General features: G+C 52.1%; 1 protein-coding gene across 2 annotated transcripts in view; it reads left to right on the forward strand.

The window, feature by feature from the left end:
- SMG6 (SMG6 nonsense mediated mRNA decay factor) overlaps positions 1–15,243 on the forward strand; it is a 117,459-nt gene that overhangs the window by 1,064 nt on the left and 101,152 nt on the right. For both annotated transcript variants that reach the window (XM_054166242.1, XM_054166244.1), the window contains exons 2-8: positions 83–1,844; positions 3,893–4,085; positions 4,747–4,857; positions 5,583–5,689; positions 6,815–6,893; positions 8,102–8,212; positions 8,819–9,031. In XM_054166242.1, coding sequence (XP_054022217.1) covers positions 83–1,844; positions 3,893–4,085; positions 4,747–4,857; positions 5,583–5,689; positions 6,815–6,893; positions 8,102–8,212; positions 8,819–9,031 — 2,576 coding nt within the window. The remainder of the gene's footprint in view (positions 1–82; positions 1,845–3,892; positions 4,086–4,746; positions 4,858–5,582; positions 5,690–6,814; positions 6,894–8,101; positions 8,213–8,818; positions 9,032–15,243) is intronic.

Raw genomic sequence — 15,243 nt, forward strand, 5'->3', positions numbered from 1 at the left:
TTTCTCCTTGAATACTTGTTATGATACTTCTCTGTCCCAGTTTGGTTTGTGGAGGGAGTAATATTCTCCTGTTTCTCAGCAGAAAATGTGAAGGAAGTGAAGGAGCCAAGGCATCGCAAAGACAACAGGCGCCCAGACCTGGAGATTTACAAGCCTGGCCTCTCCCGACTGAGGAGCAAACCTGTGCCACCAAAGCATGAGGCCTTGGAAAAGGAGAGGAGCAGAGCTGAAGAGGGCAATGAGGAGAGCGCCAGTGACAAGGGCTCTTTGGGAGGAGAGGCTCCAGTCATGGAGGACTTTGGCAGAGGTGATGGCCCCAAGCAGAATGGTCCTTCACAAGAAAACGAAGAAGAGATGGAGACTAAAGGCAATCTTCAGAGCCAGGAGAATTTGTCCAAGCAGCCTGCTCTGGATGAATGGTGTCCCAAAACCACCAGGAGAACAAAGAAGCCGGACCAGCAGATCTACCAGCCTGGGAAACGCCTGTACTCAGCTGCTAAAGAGCCCTCCCTACGGTCAGCTACTGAGGATGTCACCAGTAAGATGGAGCAGCTGAAAGTTGAGAGAGATGAAGAGGCTGAGAAAGGCAGTGGAAAAGACAATAACAGGAGGGCCAAATCAGGCAAGGAGGATAGAGAGGGGAGCCAGGCAGGGGAGGGACTGAAAGCCTCCAGGGGAGAAAAAGGAAGACAAATAGAGCGAAGTGACAGGGTAAGGAGAACAAGCAGCGAGGTGATGCAGGGGAAGCTGGGCCCTACCAAGCGCTACTCCCGCTCCGACAAGCGGCGCAGCCGGTACCGCACCTGCAGCACCAGCTCAGCTGGGAGCAACAACAGCGTGGATGGAGCCCCGCTCAGGGACGGCGTGGAGAGGCGGCAGGAGCGTGCCAGGGAACGGCTGCGCCCGAGGAAACAGCTCTCTGCATCCTCCACTGACTCCTTGGACGACGACAGGATCGATGAGGTGGTGCCATACGGCTCCAGCAGGAACGCGGACAAGAAGAAGCGGTCAGAGCTGAGTCGAGCCTCTAGGAGTGAGAGCGAGTGGAGCAGCAACGGCAGGGAGGTCAAGGGACCCTTTCGAGTCACGTTTGACAGCAGGACTATGAGCAGGGACATCAGTCTGGCAGAGACAGATAAAAAAAAGCCCCTGAAGGCGTTTACTAGTGGCAATGACTCAGAGGCTTCGCAGAGCCGAGAGCCCCACGGGAGGGGTCGTGGGATTCTGTTCCTGCCTGCCAACACAGACCTCTCTGCCAGCACTGCCGGCTCCACCGAACCCACTCACCCTGGGCCCCGGCTCCTGCTCAGTGGGGCTGGCAGCAAAGGCCCCCGGAGCAGGGGCCGAGGCGGTGCTGCTCGCAGACTGTGGGACCCAAACAACCCGGACCAAAAACCCGCCCTGAAGAGCCAGACCCCTCAGCTTCACTTCCTGGACACGGATGATGAAGTGAGCCCCACCTCGTGGGGGGAAGCCCGCCAGGCCCAAACATCCTACTATAAATTCCAGAACTCTGACAACCCCTACTATTACCCCCGGGCTGCTGGCCAAGGCCCTCAGTATCCTTACGGTGGGTACTCCTTGCAGTATCCTATGGGTCCAAGCAATGGTGTGTACCCAGGAGCCTATTACCCTGGGTACCCCAGCCAGGTGGGGCAGTACATGTGTGGCCCACTCCCCCCAACTCCCCTGAGCCCTGAGATGGAGCAGCAGATGCGAAACATGCAGCAGCAGGAGCTCAGCAAACTCCTCCGTGAGGCTGGGAACCAGGAGCAGCAGCTCAGCAATTTGCTTTCCAGAGACCGAATCAGCCCAGAGGGGCTGGAGAAGATGACCCAGCTGAGGTTTGTGCTGTGCTGTAGAGGGGGGATGTGACTGGGTTGTTCTAGGGTGAAGTACCAGAGGATGCAGAGAATGGTGTGCTGTGCTGCTCTGCTGCACTGGAGATGTCAGTGCCTCGGACTGGGAGATGGGGCAGTGGCTTGCTAGGTTCTGATGTGCTGTTTGTCGTGTGCCAGTGGTGTGTGGGTGTTGGAAGGAAACTGGATAAAGAGATAACTTGCGTGGGCTGGGAGCTAAGCTGTGGCTTCTTGTGGTTGTGGAATGCCTTGCCCATATCACAGGGATGTGAAGGAGCAGGGCAAGCACTCATTGTGGCTCTTATATTCTTGCTTTTGCTGGAGCTGATCTCAGTTCCAGTGCTCTCATGTGCTTCCAGTATTTGCTGGTGGACTTCTGCTTTCTTACTTGTCCTTGCTTGTCTGCTGTCTGATTTGCATTGTGGGCTCCAGGGGTGGCAACTGTCAGCTTGTGCTTGTGAAGCACTGCGTGGGTTCCTGATGCTGTGACAGCACCTTTCAAGCACTGGGTAGCTTTGTTCTTGACACTGCTCAATGCTGTGACAAATGACAGTCCAGTGGGAGCAGCCTGGTGACACCAGCTGCTGAGAGAGAAATGATAGTGCTGCTCTAGGAGGTAGCTAACATGGCTGCAGCAAATTTTAACTTGATATCTTTGAAATTTACTTGTGACCTTTGTGTCTCTGAGGCTTCTCTAGAGACTTGACTTCAGAGCTGACTGGCAGCAAATCCAGTAGGTGACTTCATTTCAGGGCTTGTTCCAGGACTTGGGGACTTGTGCTGTAGACCACAGGGTGGGATGTGTCTGTGCTTGAAGCAGCATTGGGGGTTTCAGGTCTCCCTCAAGGTGTCAAGGTCACCAAGAGCTGTTGTCTGTAGGGGAGGAATCACTGCACAGTGCTGCTGTGCACCATGTGAAGCCCACCCTGCCCTGGGAGTGTCGATGTGGTTATCTCAGTCCCTGCCAGCAGGGTCGCTCTGTCTTGGTGTCTCCTGTCTGTGCCTGCTGCCAGCCTCTCTACAGAGTTGCATTTAGGCTATTGGATGCAAGTGTAGCAACATCTGATTCTTATGGTTAGTGTTTGTGCTGTCCAAGTGTCTGTGTGTTGGGTTTGGGACTGTGTGGAGGGGCGCAGCAGAACCACACTCTGTGCTTTGCACAGGAACCCATCACCATCCTTCTTTTGTTCTGTCAGACTCTTCCAGGCGTTACCATCTGGCTTTGCTCTGGGCTTTACCATCCATGCTGCTCTGCTGCTTTCTGTAGGGCTCAAAGCATGCAAAGGGATGAGGCTGCCAAGGCAGTAACAGCTGAGGATCCCCTTTGCTGTGAACTTGCCCCAAGTGTTGTGGAGCTGTTTTCTAGCCTACTATTGTATTAAATTAGGAGAGGAAATCTTCTCCAGTGCCCAGGCAAGGCTGTAGGTAGCTGGTGAGATGAATATGATTTCTGGGACTCAGGTTTTGTTTCCCTCAGGTGTGATGTTCTCAGCTCTTGCTCATTTCTGAGGAAGTGAAGTCTCTGTTTTCTGTGGTGTGTTTTGGTTGGATGGGAAGGAGGTGAGGATCATTTTAATGGCAAGATCTCTCTTGGTCTGTGGTTCTTTGTGTGTTTGTTCCTGGCCCAGAGTAGCTAGACTCTGAGCTCAGAAGCAGCAGAGCTTGGCGGTGAACCCTTTCTCTGTGCTGGGGTCAGGAGACACTTGTGCCTTACTGTTTCCAGTGGTAGAATCACAGTAAAGCTCCTTACTCTCTGCCAGGCCCTGCTCTGTTCTGATGCAGATGTAGAAGAGAAGGTCCTTTCAGGTTTGCCCTCCTGGAGCAGGACGGGTGTTTGATTGCAGCAGCTCCCATCTCCCTCTGGGACACGTGGAAGCGCCAATTTGCCATGGTGTGCAAGGTGGCTGAGCTGCTGCTACCTGGTGCTTGCTGGTTGAGAAGCAGCAGGTGGCTCAGCACACGTTCTGCGACAGCTCCAGCTTGGGCTGGGCAGGAGTTGGTTTCTGTTGACCCTTGGTTGTGTTTCTCTGTAGGGTGGAGATGCTGCAGCTGTATGAAAGGTGCATCCTGATGGACATTGAGTTCTCTGACACCCAGAATGTGGACCAGCTGCTGTGGAAAAACGCATTTTACCAGGTGATAGAGAAATTCCGGCAGCTCCTCAAGGACCCGCAGGGAGAGGACGCCCACGAAATCCGCAACAAGCTGCTCCAGCTCCTAGATGAGGTAAAAGGAGAGAAATGTCTCCAGGCTCTACTAAACCTTGGGGTTGGTGTTTAGAATGGGATGGTGTAACTGGGCAAAAAGCCTTCGTGGTCCTGTTTGCATCTCTGTGTGCCTAAGGCCATCGCTGTGCAAAGAGGATGCTCAGAGAGATCACGACGTGGTGTGGCAGGTGTAAGGCCAGGGGGGTATTTGGTGTCATTTAAACCAGGTTTGGGTTTTGTTTGTTTGTTTTAATGTTAATTAGGAACTGATTTAAGCTAAAATGAAATGAATACCCCAAAGTGGAAATAAACAGAAACAAGTTTGTGCCACCTTCCATTGTGTTAAAGTGTGCAGCTCCATTTACTCTTTGCAGAAGGCAGACTGACAGCTGAGTGATTTTAATAGAATTACATTAGTGGGAAGGGGGTGGGTAGAGGGCTTTAGTCTAACCTCCTGCTCAAAGTGGGACTCCTCAAACACTAGATCAGGTTAGTCTTGATTTTTTTGTCTAGCTCTCTGAGGCTGGAGATCCTGTGACTTCCTCATTGCTTTCTGAAGAGAAAGAGCCCAGACATCAGGGAGGAGAGGCCTTCTTTCTTCTATGTGGCAGGGGTGGTGTGGTGATTTTGTGCTCATCATTAGAAAGATTCTAACATCCAGCTGTGTGTGTTTTTTGCAGGGCTCCTCTTTTTTTGATGGCCTGCTCCAGAAGCTGCAGCTGTCATACCAGTTCAAGCTAGAGGACTATATGGATGGGATGGTTATCCGCAGTCAGCCTCTGAGGAAAATGGTAGGTTGGGTTTCTCCTGGAGACTTCTCATCCTGTTAATCTGCTGACCTCAGTGTGCTGCCCTTGCCAGGAGGCAGGCAGCTGCACTCTGAACAGATGTCAGTATGTTTGCAGGGAACCTTTCTCAGCTGCTAGAGAACTTGTTGACCCAACTCTGCTTCATTAACATTTCTTAGCTTCCTTTGCAAAAAGGAATTTTTCTGTACCAGCTTTGTGACCAGGGGTAATAAAGGGAAAGAAGTGTCCAAAGGTATCCTGGCTTTGCCTTAGCTGTTGCTCATCTCTTACATCTCTCTGTGGAATCCAGAGTAATGAAGGAGGAAAGCTAACAGTTGTGCTGTCCCTGACACATGACAGCCCATCGCCTTGAGCTGTGAGTGCAGGTGTGAGGGGCAGCTGGGAAAGGGTATTTCAGTCCAGCTCCATTCCCAGGGACATGTTTGTCTAACAGCTGTCACCAAATTGGTCATGGACTGAGCAACTCTCTTCTGGAGACAGATGGGACTGTTTTTTGTGGGAGAGGAGGTATTTAGGGGCTTGGCTTGCCCTTCCAAATGCCAACCCAGTGCCATGGAGCCTTCTCGCTTCATTCTACTGCCCTTCCTCAAGATGTTCGGTGTGTCAGCCACCTCCTCTCAGCGCTGCATTCCCTGTGTGCTCTGTGGGTCTGCAGGTGAGCCAGAGCTGCACAGGTCCCACATGATGTCCCGCTTGCTTCTTTGCAGGTGAAGTATGCCCTGATCAGCGCTCAGCGGTGCATGATCTGCCAGGGGGACATTTGCCGGTACCGAGAGCAGGCGAACGACACTGCCAACTACGGCAAGGCTCGCAGGTATCTTCTCCCTTGGCTGCTGCTGCCTGCAGCTCTTCCTCTCTCTGCAAGCTCATGCTATAACTTGCCTCTGGCTTAAAAAAACAGGCTTTCCACACCTCTTTGTTGTGTTGCAGTCCTGGGAAGCTGAAAGATGTAGCTTAGGCTATTCTGCTGTCCCAGAGGGGAAGCCAGCAGATCCAGCCATGCCCTATGGAAGTTCTCCTGTGCTGATCCTGCAGCAGGAGGGGTTTATGCTGTTGCTGCTGGTAGAATGGCTGTTGTGTTTTCTGGTAGCTTTTCAGCTAGGAGGAGTTCCTGTATGTGCCCATATGCCCTGACTGCAGCAGGAGTTACTGGCACTTGTTCCAGAGGTTCTTGTATGTGCCCATATGCCCTGACTGCAGCAGGTGTTACTGGCACTTGTTCCTTCTTGTCATTCTTGGGTTTCTGATCTTTTGTTTTTTTTTCCCTCTGGAGCAGAGTAGTGGGGACACAAGTGAGTCCACCATAGGGAATGGAGCCCTAAAATCTTTGGAGAATGGGACAGGGCAAGCTGCTGATTTGGATGTCTGCAGATATTGTGGAGTATGCTGATATCTCAGTGAGGCTGGGGGGAAGGTAGTGGGTTCATGGTGTGTCTGAAGAGTGTCAGTGGGTCTGTGTGGCATGATAGAAGCTGAAGAGTGGATAATACAGTTGAGGGAAGATAGGAAAATAGAGGGATGTGTGGACTGCCACTGACCAAATGTCTCTTCTTCTGGGATTAAATATCTTGAAAATATCTTGGGGAAAGGTTTGGTCCTCACTGCCATGGAGCTAAAAAGGGGACTGAGAGAGAAACATTCTCTGATGAGCCTCTTCACTGTCCTTGAGGCTGTCTGTGGGGCAGCTCTTGCTGGGTCTGGCTAAATGCTCATCTTCAGGCCAACTGAAGATTTCCTTCTGCCCCTCTCTCCTGCCCTGTGCCCCAGCTGCCTCTCCAGGCATGCTGCCTGTCCTCGCTCTTGCAGGCAGAGGGCACTTGTGCAAAGGGCCTGTTCCCTGCAGGGCTGCCAGCGCTGGGAGGGGAATTCTGTGCCCTTAGCAGTGAGGAAGGCAACCTGGTGTCTCTTCAGTAACCCTTTGTGTCTGGTTCTTCCTCAGCTGGTACCTGAAGGCTCAGCAGATTGCTCCCAAAAACGGCCGCCCGTACAACCAGCTGGCCCTCCTGGCCATCTACACGGTGAGATACTCCCCGTGCAAGGATGTAGCAAGTGTCTGGGATGGCTGTGAGATTCCACCTGGTGGAGAAAGGCTTTGTATAGGGCAGTGCTTCCAGATGGTTTTGTGTTGTGTGTTTCTCTCTTCAAGAAGAAAAAGCTGATGGCAGGATGTGCTGTGTGCGTTGCAGCTGCCGTGGCTTCAGGCAGTGTGTTAGATCCACACTGCTCCCTCAGGCTGTTGGTGCTTTGGGGACTGTTCTGTGGGATAGGGAGAGTGCAAATGTTTTAAAAGTGGGTTGGGTTGAAAGTTTTGCATGAGAATTTTGTGCTGAAGGCTGTGCTGTTGTGAGGAGAATGCTGTTTCTGTTGCCCATGTCTTCACTGCACCTGTGGGAACTGGTCTAAGCAACATCCACACACAGCTTGCTTGGCTTTCAGTTTTGCTGCTTGCTGCAGCCATGCAGGAGAACTTACTGCAAGGAAGATGCAGCACCAGCTGATGGAAGCATCAGGCTGGAACCACACTGAAAGATGCTGGTTTAAAGCAGAGCTGGAGGGTTCAGCAGGGCATTTCACGGCTGGGAATCACCTTTCTGATGCCTGATGAGGGGTTTGGAGCAACAAAGTGTCCCACCCTCTGTAGTGGTTTGTGAGGCCAGCAGCATGTGGGCAAAACGCCAAATGGCTGTGTGTTGGTAGCATAAAGATTTAGGGAGTGAGCATGAGGAGGTGAGCCCAGGAGCAGGCTGAAGGGAAGGAGCATCCTGCCAGTTTTCCTGGCTCTCTGCTCCTTGCAAGACTCCTGTGGAGTTGTTTCCATATTCATAGTAAAGCTGAACAGAGCATTTCCTGAGCTGCCAGGAATTCAGTGTTTTTACCTTCTTCCTTTACCATAATGTCTAGTGAGAGGCTATTTTGTGTGAGCAACTGGCTTTGTGGCTTTTGTAGAAGCCTTGGGGATAGAGTAGGCAACTCCTCAGGCTGTGGTGTCACCTGCACTCCCTAACCCTGGCAAAGAGCTTGTGCTTCGTGCTGGTGCTTGTAGGTAGCTGTGAATGTGGATGGAGAGTTCAAGGTCCTACTTGCCACAGCATTTGTTGGCATATCTGTCCCAGGCAGTACTGAGGGAGAAGGCATGTGTGCTGAGGACAGGGAAGGTGAAGGGTTTGGGAGCTTGTCTCTGGATGCTCCAGATGAGTGGCAGCTCTGAGTCTGGCTGTTCTTGCAGAGGAGAAAGCTGGATGCTGTCTACTATTACATGCGCAGCCTGGCTGCTAGCAACCCCATCCTCACAGCCAAGGAGAGCCTCATGAGCCTCTTCGAAGAGACCAAACGCAAGGTGAGTCTTGGAGCTGGGCTGTGGGATGCTGCAGCTGCCTGTGCTAACTGTCCTGAGCTGGAGAGCTGTGCTCCAGAGAGGAGGTGGGGGGTGGCTTTTGGGCTTGGGGTTGCCACTTACCCACTAAGAAAGTCCATGTTTGGAGTCAGAGAGAAGCAGCCTTCAGAAGGATGATGTCCTTTCTGCTGCTTCTCAGACTGCTTTTGGGGTTGTTTGGGCAGCTGAATCTCTTGCTTCTGGGTAGCAAACTGTAAACCAGCCAAGTTCAGCAAGGTCTGTAGGTTCTCGTGGTTTGCAGCATGCCCTTGGTATACAGTATGTGGTCATTACCTCATCCCAGAGGTGTCCCACACCTATAGGTGTAGGCAAGAGAGGCTGCGGTCCCTTTGTGCCCCAGAGGTTACACTCTCCTAAGACTGGACACAGCTTTTCTTGTCCTGGGGCAGTTGAAAACCTCAGCTGCACTGCCCTGTAGTGTCAGAAACCAAATTCTGGGCCTGTCAGTGAGTGATGGTGGTGCTGAAGCAGAGGGAAGGGCTAATTTCTCTGTGTGAGGGAAACGTGGCACCTTTTCCTGGGTGCTCTGAGTCTGTCCTGTCTGCCCAGGCCGAGCAGTTGGAGCAGAGGAAGCATCAGGTGCTGGACCTGAGCCCCAGCCGCCGGGGGAAGGGCAAGAAGTCCACACTGCGACAGGTTGGAGATGATGCCACACGGCTGGAGATCTGGATCCATCCCTCTCACCCCCGCTCCTCCCAGGGCCAGGAGTCCGGCAGGGACTCTGAGCAGGACAACAGCCTTGGGAACCTCAGCCCCAGCGACGTGAGTACTGCAGGAGGCAGCAGTTGGCTTTGGTGTCATGTGTTTGGAATGCAGCAGAAGGACACTGGATCTGTTTTGCTTTCCTGTTGCTAAATTTTCCAGTGTTTTGGCTTCCCCTATGGGAGCTGTGCCTGGGTCAGGCTGAGGAGCTGGTGACCTCGTGCCTCTCATGATTAAGGCATGTTGTTACCATCCACTTCTTGGCAGGCTGTGCTGGCGTGGCTGCTGTGGAATAGGAGAGGCACAAAGAGAAGATGCTGTAAAATGCCTCTGCTGTGGGCCCTAACTTGGGTGAGGTTGCCGGTGGGAAATGAGGTCAGAAGCTGAGGACCAGGGTTTGACAGTGACCCTGTAAGCTCTGAAACTTGTGCTGGAAGTGGATCACTTGTCCCAGTGCCAGATGATGGGTTTGCACTGGGAATGTGAAAACTGTGGGTTTAATTTCCAGTGTAGGTGTCAAGTTTGCACTGTTCTGCTGAGAGGCCAGGCTGGGGCCTTGCTGGGCAAGGCCGGAACAAAGGCTGCCAAACGGACAGACCAAAGCCTTGTGAGAGGAGCCTGGGTGAACCCTCTTTGTCAGGCACAGGAATGCAGACAAAGGCAGTGGTGGTTGGGAGCTCATCCTCCAGGAATCCTTACACTGCTTTGGCACATCAGGCTTGCAGGAGAACTTGCCAGGGAGCTCTGGGCTGCCTGTCCTAAAATGGCTGTTAGGGATGTGAGTTTAGCAGAACTGGGAAGACCTTCTCCACATTGTGCAGGGCCCAGAGCTTGTCATATGACTGCACTTTTAGAACTAGTTTGTGACTTCAGCTGGGTGGAACTGGGGTGAAGTCTTGGAGCTCTGAAAGATAAGCTCTGGCACACAGCTGCAGCATTTTTAAGGCATTACTGCCCTTGGTTGTTTTCCCTCTCCCTCTCTTCAGCTTCTCTTCTGGAGACCTTTGCTTCCTCAGCATCATGGAATAGAATGTGCCAAGCTTTAGGCACTCCACAAATCACTGATGAAGATGATTTGACATAAGATGCTGTGAGTGTTTTTGAGGCACTATGGGTGTCTCTTCCAGCACTCCCATGTGAGGCACCATAGTGGCTGGCAAAGTGGGGGGCAGCTACGTCTTGTTTGTTAGTGTAGCACTTGCTAGAGCTTGTCCTTGGTCTGCTCTGTGGGGGCTGTGATCTCTGAAGTGCAGGTTGCACAGATTGTGTCTGATTACTGCCATTAGTCTTGATTTCTTCATCTGTTTGAAATCCTGTCTCATTGAGAGCATGAACTCTCTGATCATGGAGAGGCCTCATGATCAGAAATAGAATCCCAAAACGATGAAGGTTGGGAGGGATCTCTGGAGTTCATCCAGTCCAACCTCCCTGCTACAGCAGGGTCACCCAGAGCAGGTTGCCCAAGATTGCAATGTCCAGGTGGGTTTTGAATCTCCAGAGAAGGAGATTCTACAGCCTCTCTGGACAGCCTGATCCAGTGCTCTGGCATCCTCACAGGAAAGAAAGGTTTTTTTCTTATGTTTAGGTGGAACTTCCTGTGTTACAGTTTGTGACTGTTGCCCTTTGTCCTGTTGCTGGGCACCACTGAAAAGAATCTGGCCCCATCCTCTTGACTCCTGCCCTTTAGATATTGGTCAGCAGTGAGAAGATCCCCTCTCAGTCTTCTCCAGGCTAAGCAGACCCAGGTCTCTCAGCCCTTCCATGTCAGAGATGCTCCAGCCTCCTCATCTTTGTATCCTTCCCCTGGACTCTCCAGTAGTTCCCTGCCTCTCTTGACCTGGGGAGCCCAGACCTGGGCACAGTACTCCAGGTGTGACCTCACCAGGGCAGAGCAGAGTGGAAGGAGAACCTCCCTCAAGCTGCCGGCCACACTCTTCTAAATGCCCCTGAATGGTGAAAAGGCAGGGCCCGGGTGTGGGCACTGCCGGTTTTGGCAGCCAAGGTGGTTCTAGTCAGGCTTCCTGTGCCTGCTGTGGTGCAGCACTCCACTTGTGTGGGCAGAACTGCTCGTGGGGCTTGGCTGTGGCCATGTCACTGAGCTGATCTGGGTTGAAAGTAACCAGGTGAAAAGGAAACCTTAATTCGGTCTCTCTGTCACTGCCAAAGCTCTCAGGCTGTGGACTGGATAAAGACAGGAGCTCTTCAGGAAGCTCTCAGCTCTTTGCTCCTTGATTCTACAGCCTCTTAGCCTGTTCCTGGCTGCAGCAGCTCCCTCCCCGGGAAGCCGCGGAGCTGCCCGGCTGGTGCCACTGTGTGGCGCTGTTTGGCCTCGGAAGAGCCCTTCCTGCCCCGGGAGCATCTCACCCTGGCAGCACCTCTGCCCCACATCCCCAGCCGGGCGGAAGGGAACAGCTCTTCTCCCAGGGGATGTGTGCCAGGACTTTGTGTCATTTTGGGGGAAATGAGTCTAAATGTGTCATTGCCTCCTTGGTCCCTTCCTTGCCAGCTTTAGCCCTTGAAAAGGCTGAGGCAAGCTGTGCTCTTTTGTTCCTACTGACAGCTGTGCACTGCAGGTAGCTCCTCAGGGATCAGTCCTTATGGCAGCTGTTTCTGGGCCAGAGAAGGGAATTTTACAAGGTAGAATGGAAAAGCATTCATCTTCCAGAAGCAGAGACGGATCTGCTGCAATTTTACACCCTCACAGCTCTGGACATGTACTGGGCAGAAGTGTGGCGAGAGGCTCCTTGCACCCTTCAGACGGAGGCTGGTGCTTCAAACCCAGCCCAAGGCAAAGGTGACAATGTTTTAACTGTGGGGGTGCTGGCTGCGTCACAGGTGACAAGAAATTGATTTGGGCTGTTTCCTGCCCTGGGTAGTCACGTCCTTCGCTGTGCAGGTGGTTAAGTGCCAGTCTTGTGTGACGTGGCACACTTGGCAGGGAGATGCTGAACTCCCCCTGGCCCCACTGCTGTCCCCGGCAGCAAGCAGGGTCTGCTCAGCACATGCTTGTGCATCTCTCCTCAGTGCTGGCTTCATTTTTCCTTATGCAGCCCCAGACAAAGACACAGATATCATTTGCTTTAGTTCAGGGTGAGGAGCCAAGGCACTAGCAAGGCATGATGGGCAGCTCTGCAGAAGGGCAGCTCGCACTGCAGCCGCTGCTGTGACAAGGGAAGGCACCGTGCAGAGCTGGCTGTGTGCCTTGGCTCTGTGCTTAGGCAGAGGCTTGGCATAGATGCTTCTTTCACACTTTGCTGTGCTATCTTTTCTAGGAAGATGCCATATGCCCACACCAAGGGCCATACACCTCAATTTGGCCCTGTCCTTAATAACTGGATTTGGCCCTGCTGGCACAGGGGCGTGGGACAGTTTCAAAGCGAGTTGAAGAAGTGCTTAGGTTGCAGCCTGGCTGTTTTGTGCTTGGGTTTTGTCCGTTATGCCTGCAGGCTTTGGGGGTTTCATTCTGTTCTCTGTGGTCTCTTGTATGTTGCATGTTTGTAGGAGTGCAGTGACAGGAAAGTCCAGGCTGATGCAGTGCTCTGCTTACCTGTCAGTGTCAGGTTGTGCTGGTTTGAGGCCAGAGAGATCCAGCTTAAACTGCCACACAGGTCATACTAAGGAGAAAAAGAAGAGGTTGAGCCAGTGAGCAGCTGTGCTGCTTTCTTAGAACAGCTGGATAGGGCAAAGTGAGCTGAGGAGCTGAGTCTCTGGCATTTCTTCCCTGCCACTGGTTTCCTTTGCTGTGGGTCAGTATTGATCTTAAACCTGATAGTACTGTCTGCAGCTCACTCTGCAAACTGTGAATTAGTAAAGTTAAATAGGGCAAATGTGCTGTCAGTCTCTTGAGAAAGTGTTAATATTACACTGACTTTGAGATTTTAATCACTGCTGTCAGGAAATGCTGAGTTAAGGTTCCCACAGTCACTTGCCTGCTGCCTGGGCTCTGCAGTAGGCACTTCCTTGCATTACCAAGCAGCATGCATGCACCAATAAAGATTACTCCTTAGCTGCAGCTAAGATTAGGGAAGAGAGGTTTTCCCTTGGCAAGACAGTAATTGAATAATTCTTGTCTCCAGATGTCTGAATACTTCAGCATCATTAAAGAATTAAATCTCCTAGCCTCTTTGTGAGAGGTCAGTCTTGTAGAGCCATCAAAAGTTTGTTAGGGCCACCCAAAAAGCTCTTAGGAAAGCTGAGGCCAGAGGCAAGATTTGCTGCGCATCAGCTGCAGGAACCTTCCCGCTTCCCCCCAGCCTGCTGCTTTGGAACAGAGGTGTTGCATTTGCCTGGTGCTGGGTGCCTGTGGAGCAGCAATCCCACTGCAGGGACAGAAAACTTGTGGTGGAATCATTAACTCTGAAGTTCAGAGCATGTTTTAACCTCCATGTTAAAGCCCACACAGGCTTTCTTCTCATCAGCAGGGAGTATGGACTGTGCATCAGGGTTTCCAGCAGGGAGGAGTTAATACCAAAAGGAGGTCTGCTAGAAAAAAAACCCATAAATCAGAGTTTTCTCAGTAGGCTGCATGTAGAGGGGTTCTTGCTTTTGTGTTTCTCTTTGTTACCTACTGCACTCATCCTGGAAGCTTGTTGTGCATACTGGTGGCACTGTGCCAGGCACGGGTGTGAGTACCAGGAGATGGAGCAGTGATGTTGAAGTTGTAAGCTGTGCTCATCTTTGGGTGATTGTATTTTCCTTCACATGAGTAGTGCTGGTCTCTTTTGGACCCTTTCATCCTTCCTCTCCCGAGTCCTAGAGTGCCAGGTACACAGGGAAGTGGCCCTCTGCAGCTGAGTGAGGGCACTGTCTTCTCAAAGCAGCAGAGGACGTGAGAGCTGTCCCACTTGTTTTGCTCTAGGTCAGGATTCAGCTGAGTGGGAACTTACCCAGCAGTGCCTGGTTGGGGCTAGCTTCACAGCTTTCTTTGTTCTTCTTGCCTGCTCAGTTTAAGTTCTGATTTTGCCTTCATAGAATCACAGAACGGCTTAGGTTGGAAGGGACCTTAGTGATCATCTACTCCAACCTCAGACGTCGTTTACTCAAACCTCCCTGCCGAGGGCAGGGACACCTCTCAACTAGACTTGGTTGTTCAAGGCCTCATCCAGCCTGGCCTTAAACATCCCCAGGGAGGAGGCATCCACAACCTCTCTAAGCAGCCTATTCCAGAATCTCACCACCCTTGTACTGAAGAACTGCTTCCTAAGATCCAGTCTAAGTCTACTCTCCCTCAACTTAAAACCATTCCCTTTTGTCCTGTCTCTAGACGCCCTTACGAACAGTCCCTCTCCAGCCTTCCTGTAGGATCCCTTCAGGTATTGGAAAGCAGCTATAGAGTCCTCCAGGAGTCTTCCTCACCTCTGCAACATTGTGTGCATTTAGGAGCATTGTGGAGCCCTCAGGGCTGTCCATGTCACTGCCTCAGCAGAGGCCATGTGTCCTTAGTGACCAGGGTCCCTGTCCTAGGCAGTTCCTGCACGTTTCACATCCGTTTTTCCATGGCAGTGTTTGTTGTTTCTGCTCTGTGTGCTTGTTCCTCTTGGGCAGCAGTTGCTTGGGCTGTCTCCTGCTCCTGGCTGATTTCAGCTGCTGCATTTATTCATCTGGAGGAGCTGTCTCTTGGGTTCTGCATCTGGAGAAGGGTGCTTCTAGGGAGTGGTGGGATAAAACCTTCTGTTTAGCCTGGTAGCAGTATGGGGGCAGGGGTGTGTGTGTTCTTGCCCATTTTACTCCATCAGTCTGCCCTTTGCTTGGACCAGTCACACAGGGGAGTGACAGTGGCCTGTGTTCAGAGTCAGGGTTGCCTTGGTATCACTACCTGTGGTCCCTAGGAGTGTCTGGTTTGTTAAGAGGCTGTTGTGGTGTGACCTGGGTGTCTGTCAGTGTGGCCCAACTTTGCTTCTGCAGGCACACCACAGAGGCACCCCTGTTTGCTGAGAGCAGCTCCCTTCTCTCTCAGCTCTTTTCTCACCTTCTAAGTCTTTTCCCTCACACGTGATTAGAAATAAGTGACAGACAGAAGTAGAAATGATGTATTGCTGCAGTGTGGTGGTTGTGCTTCCATATAGTTCTACTCTGGAAGCTGATGGAGCCCTGGAGCAGGCTGCCCAGAGAGGTTGTGGAGTCTCCTTCTGTGGAGTGATTCCAATGCCTGGACATTGTGATGCTGGGCAACCTGCTCTGTGTGACCCTGCTTTAGCAGGGATGTTGGAGCAGACGATCTCCAGAGGTCCTCTGCAACTCCCACCACGTGGGATTCTGTGATAGATGCAGGG

The sequence above is a fragment of the Dryobates pubescens genome, chromosome 13 (genome assembly GCF_014839835.1).
Source record: "Dryobates pubescens isolate bDryPub1 chromosome 13, bDryPub1.pri, whole genome shotgun sequence".
In the NCBI taxonomy this organism is placed as follows: Eukaryota; Metazoa; Chordata; class Aves; order Piciformes; family Picidae; genus Dryobates; species Dryobates pubescens.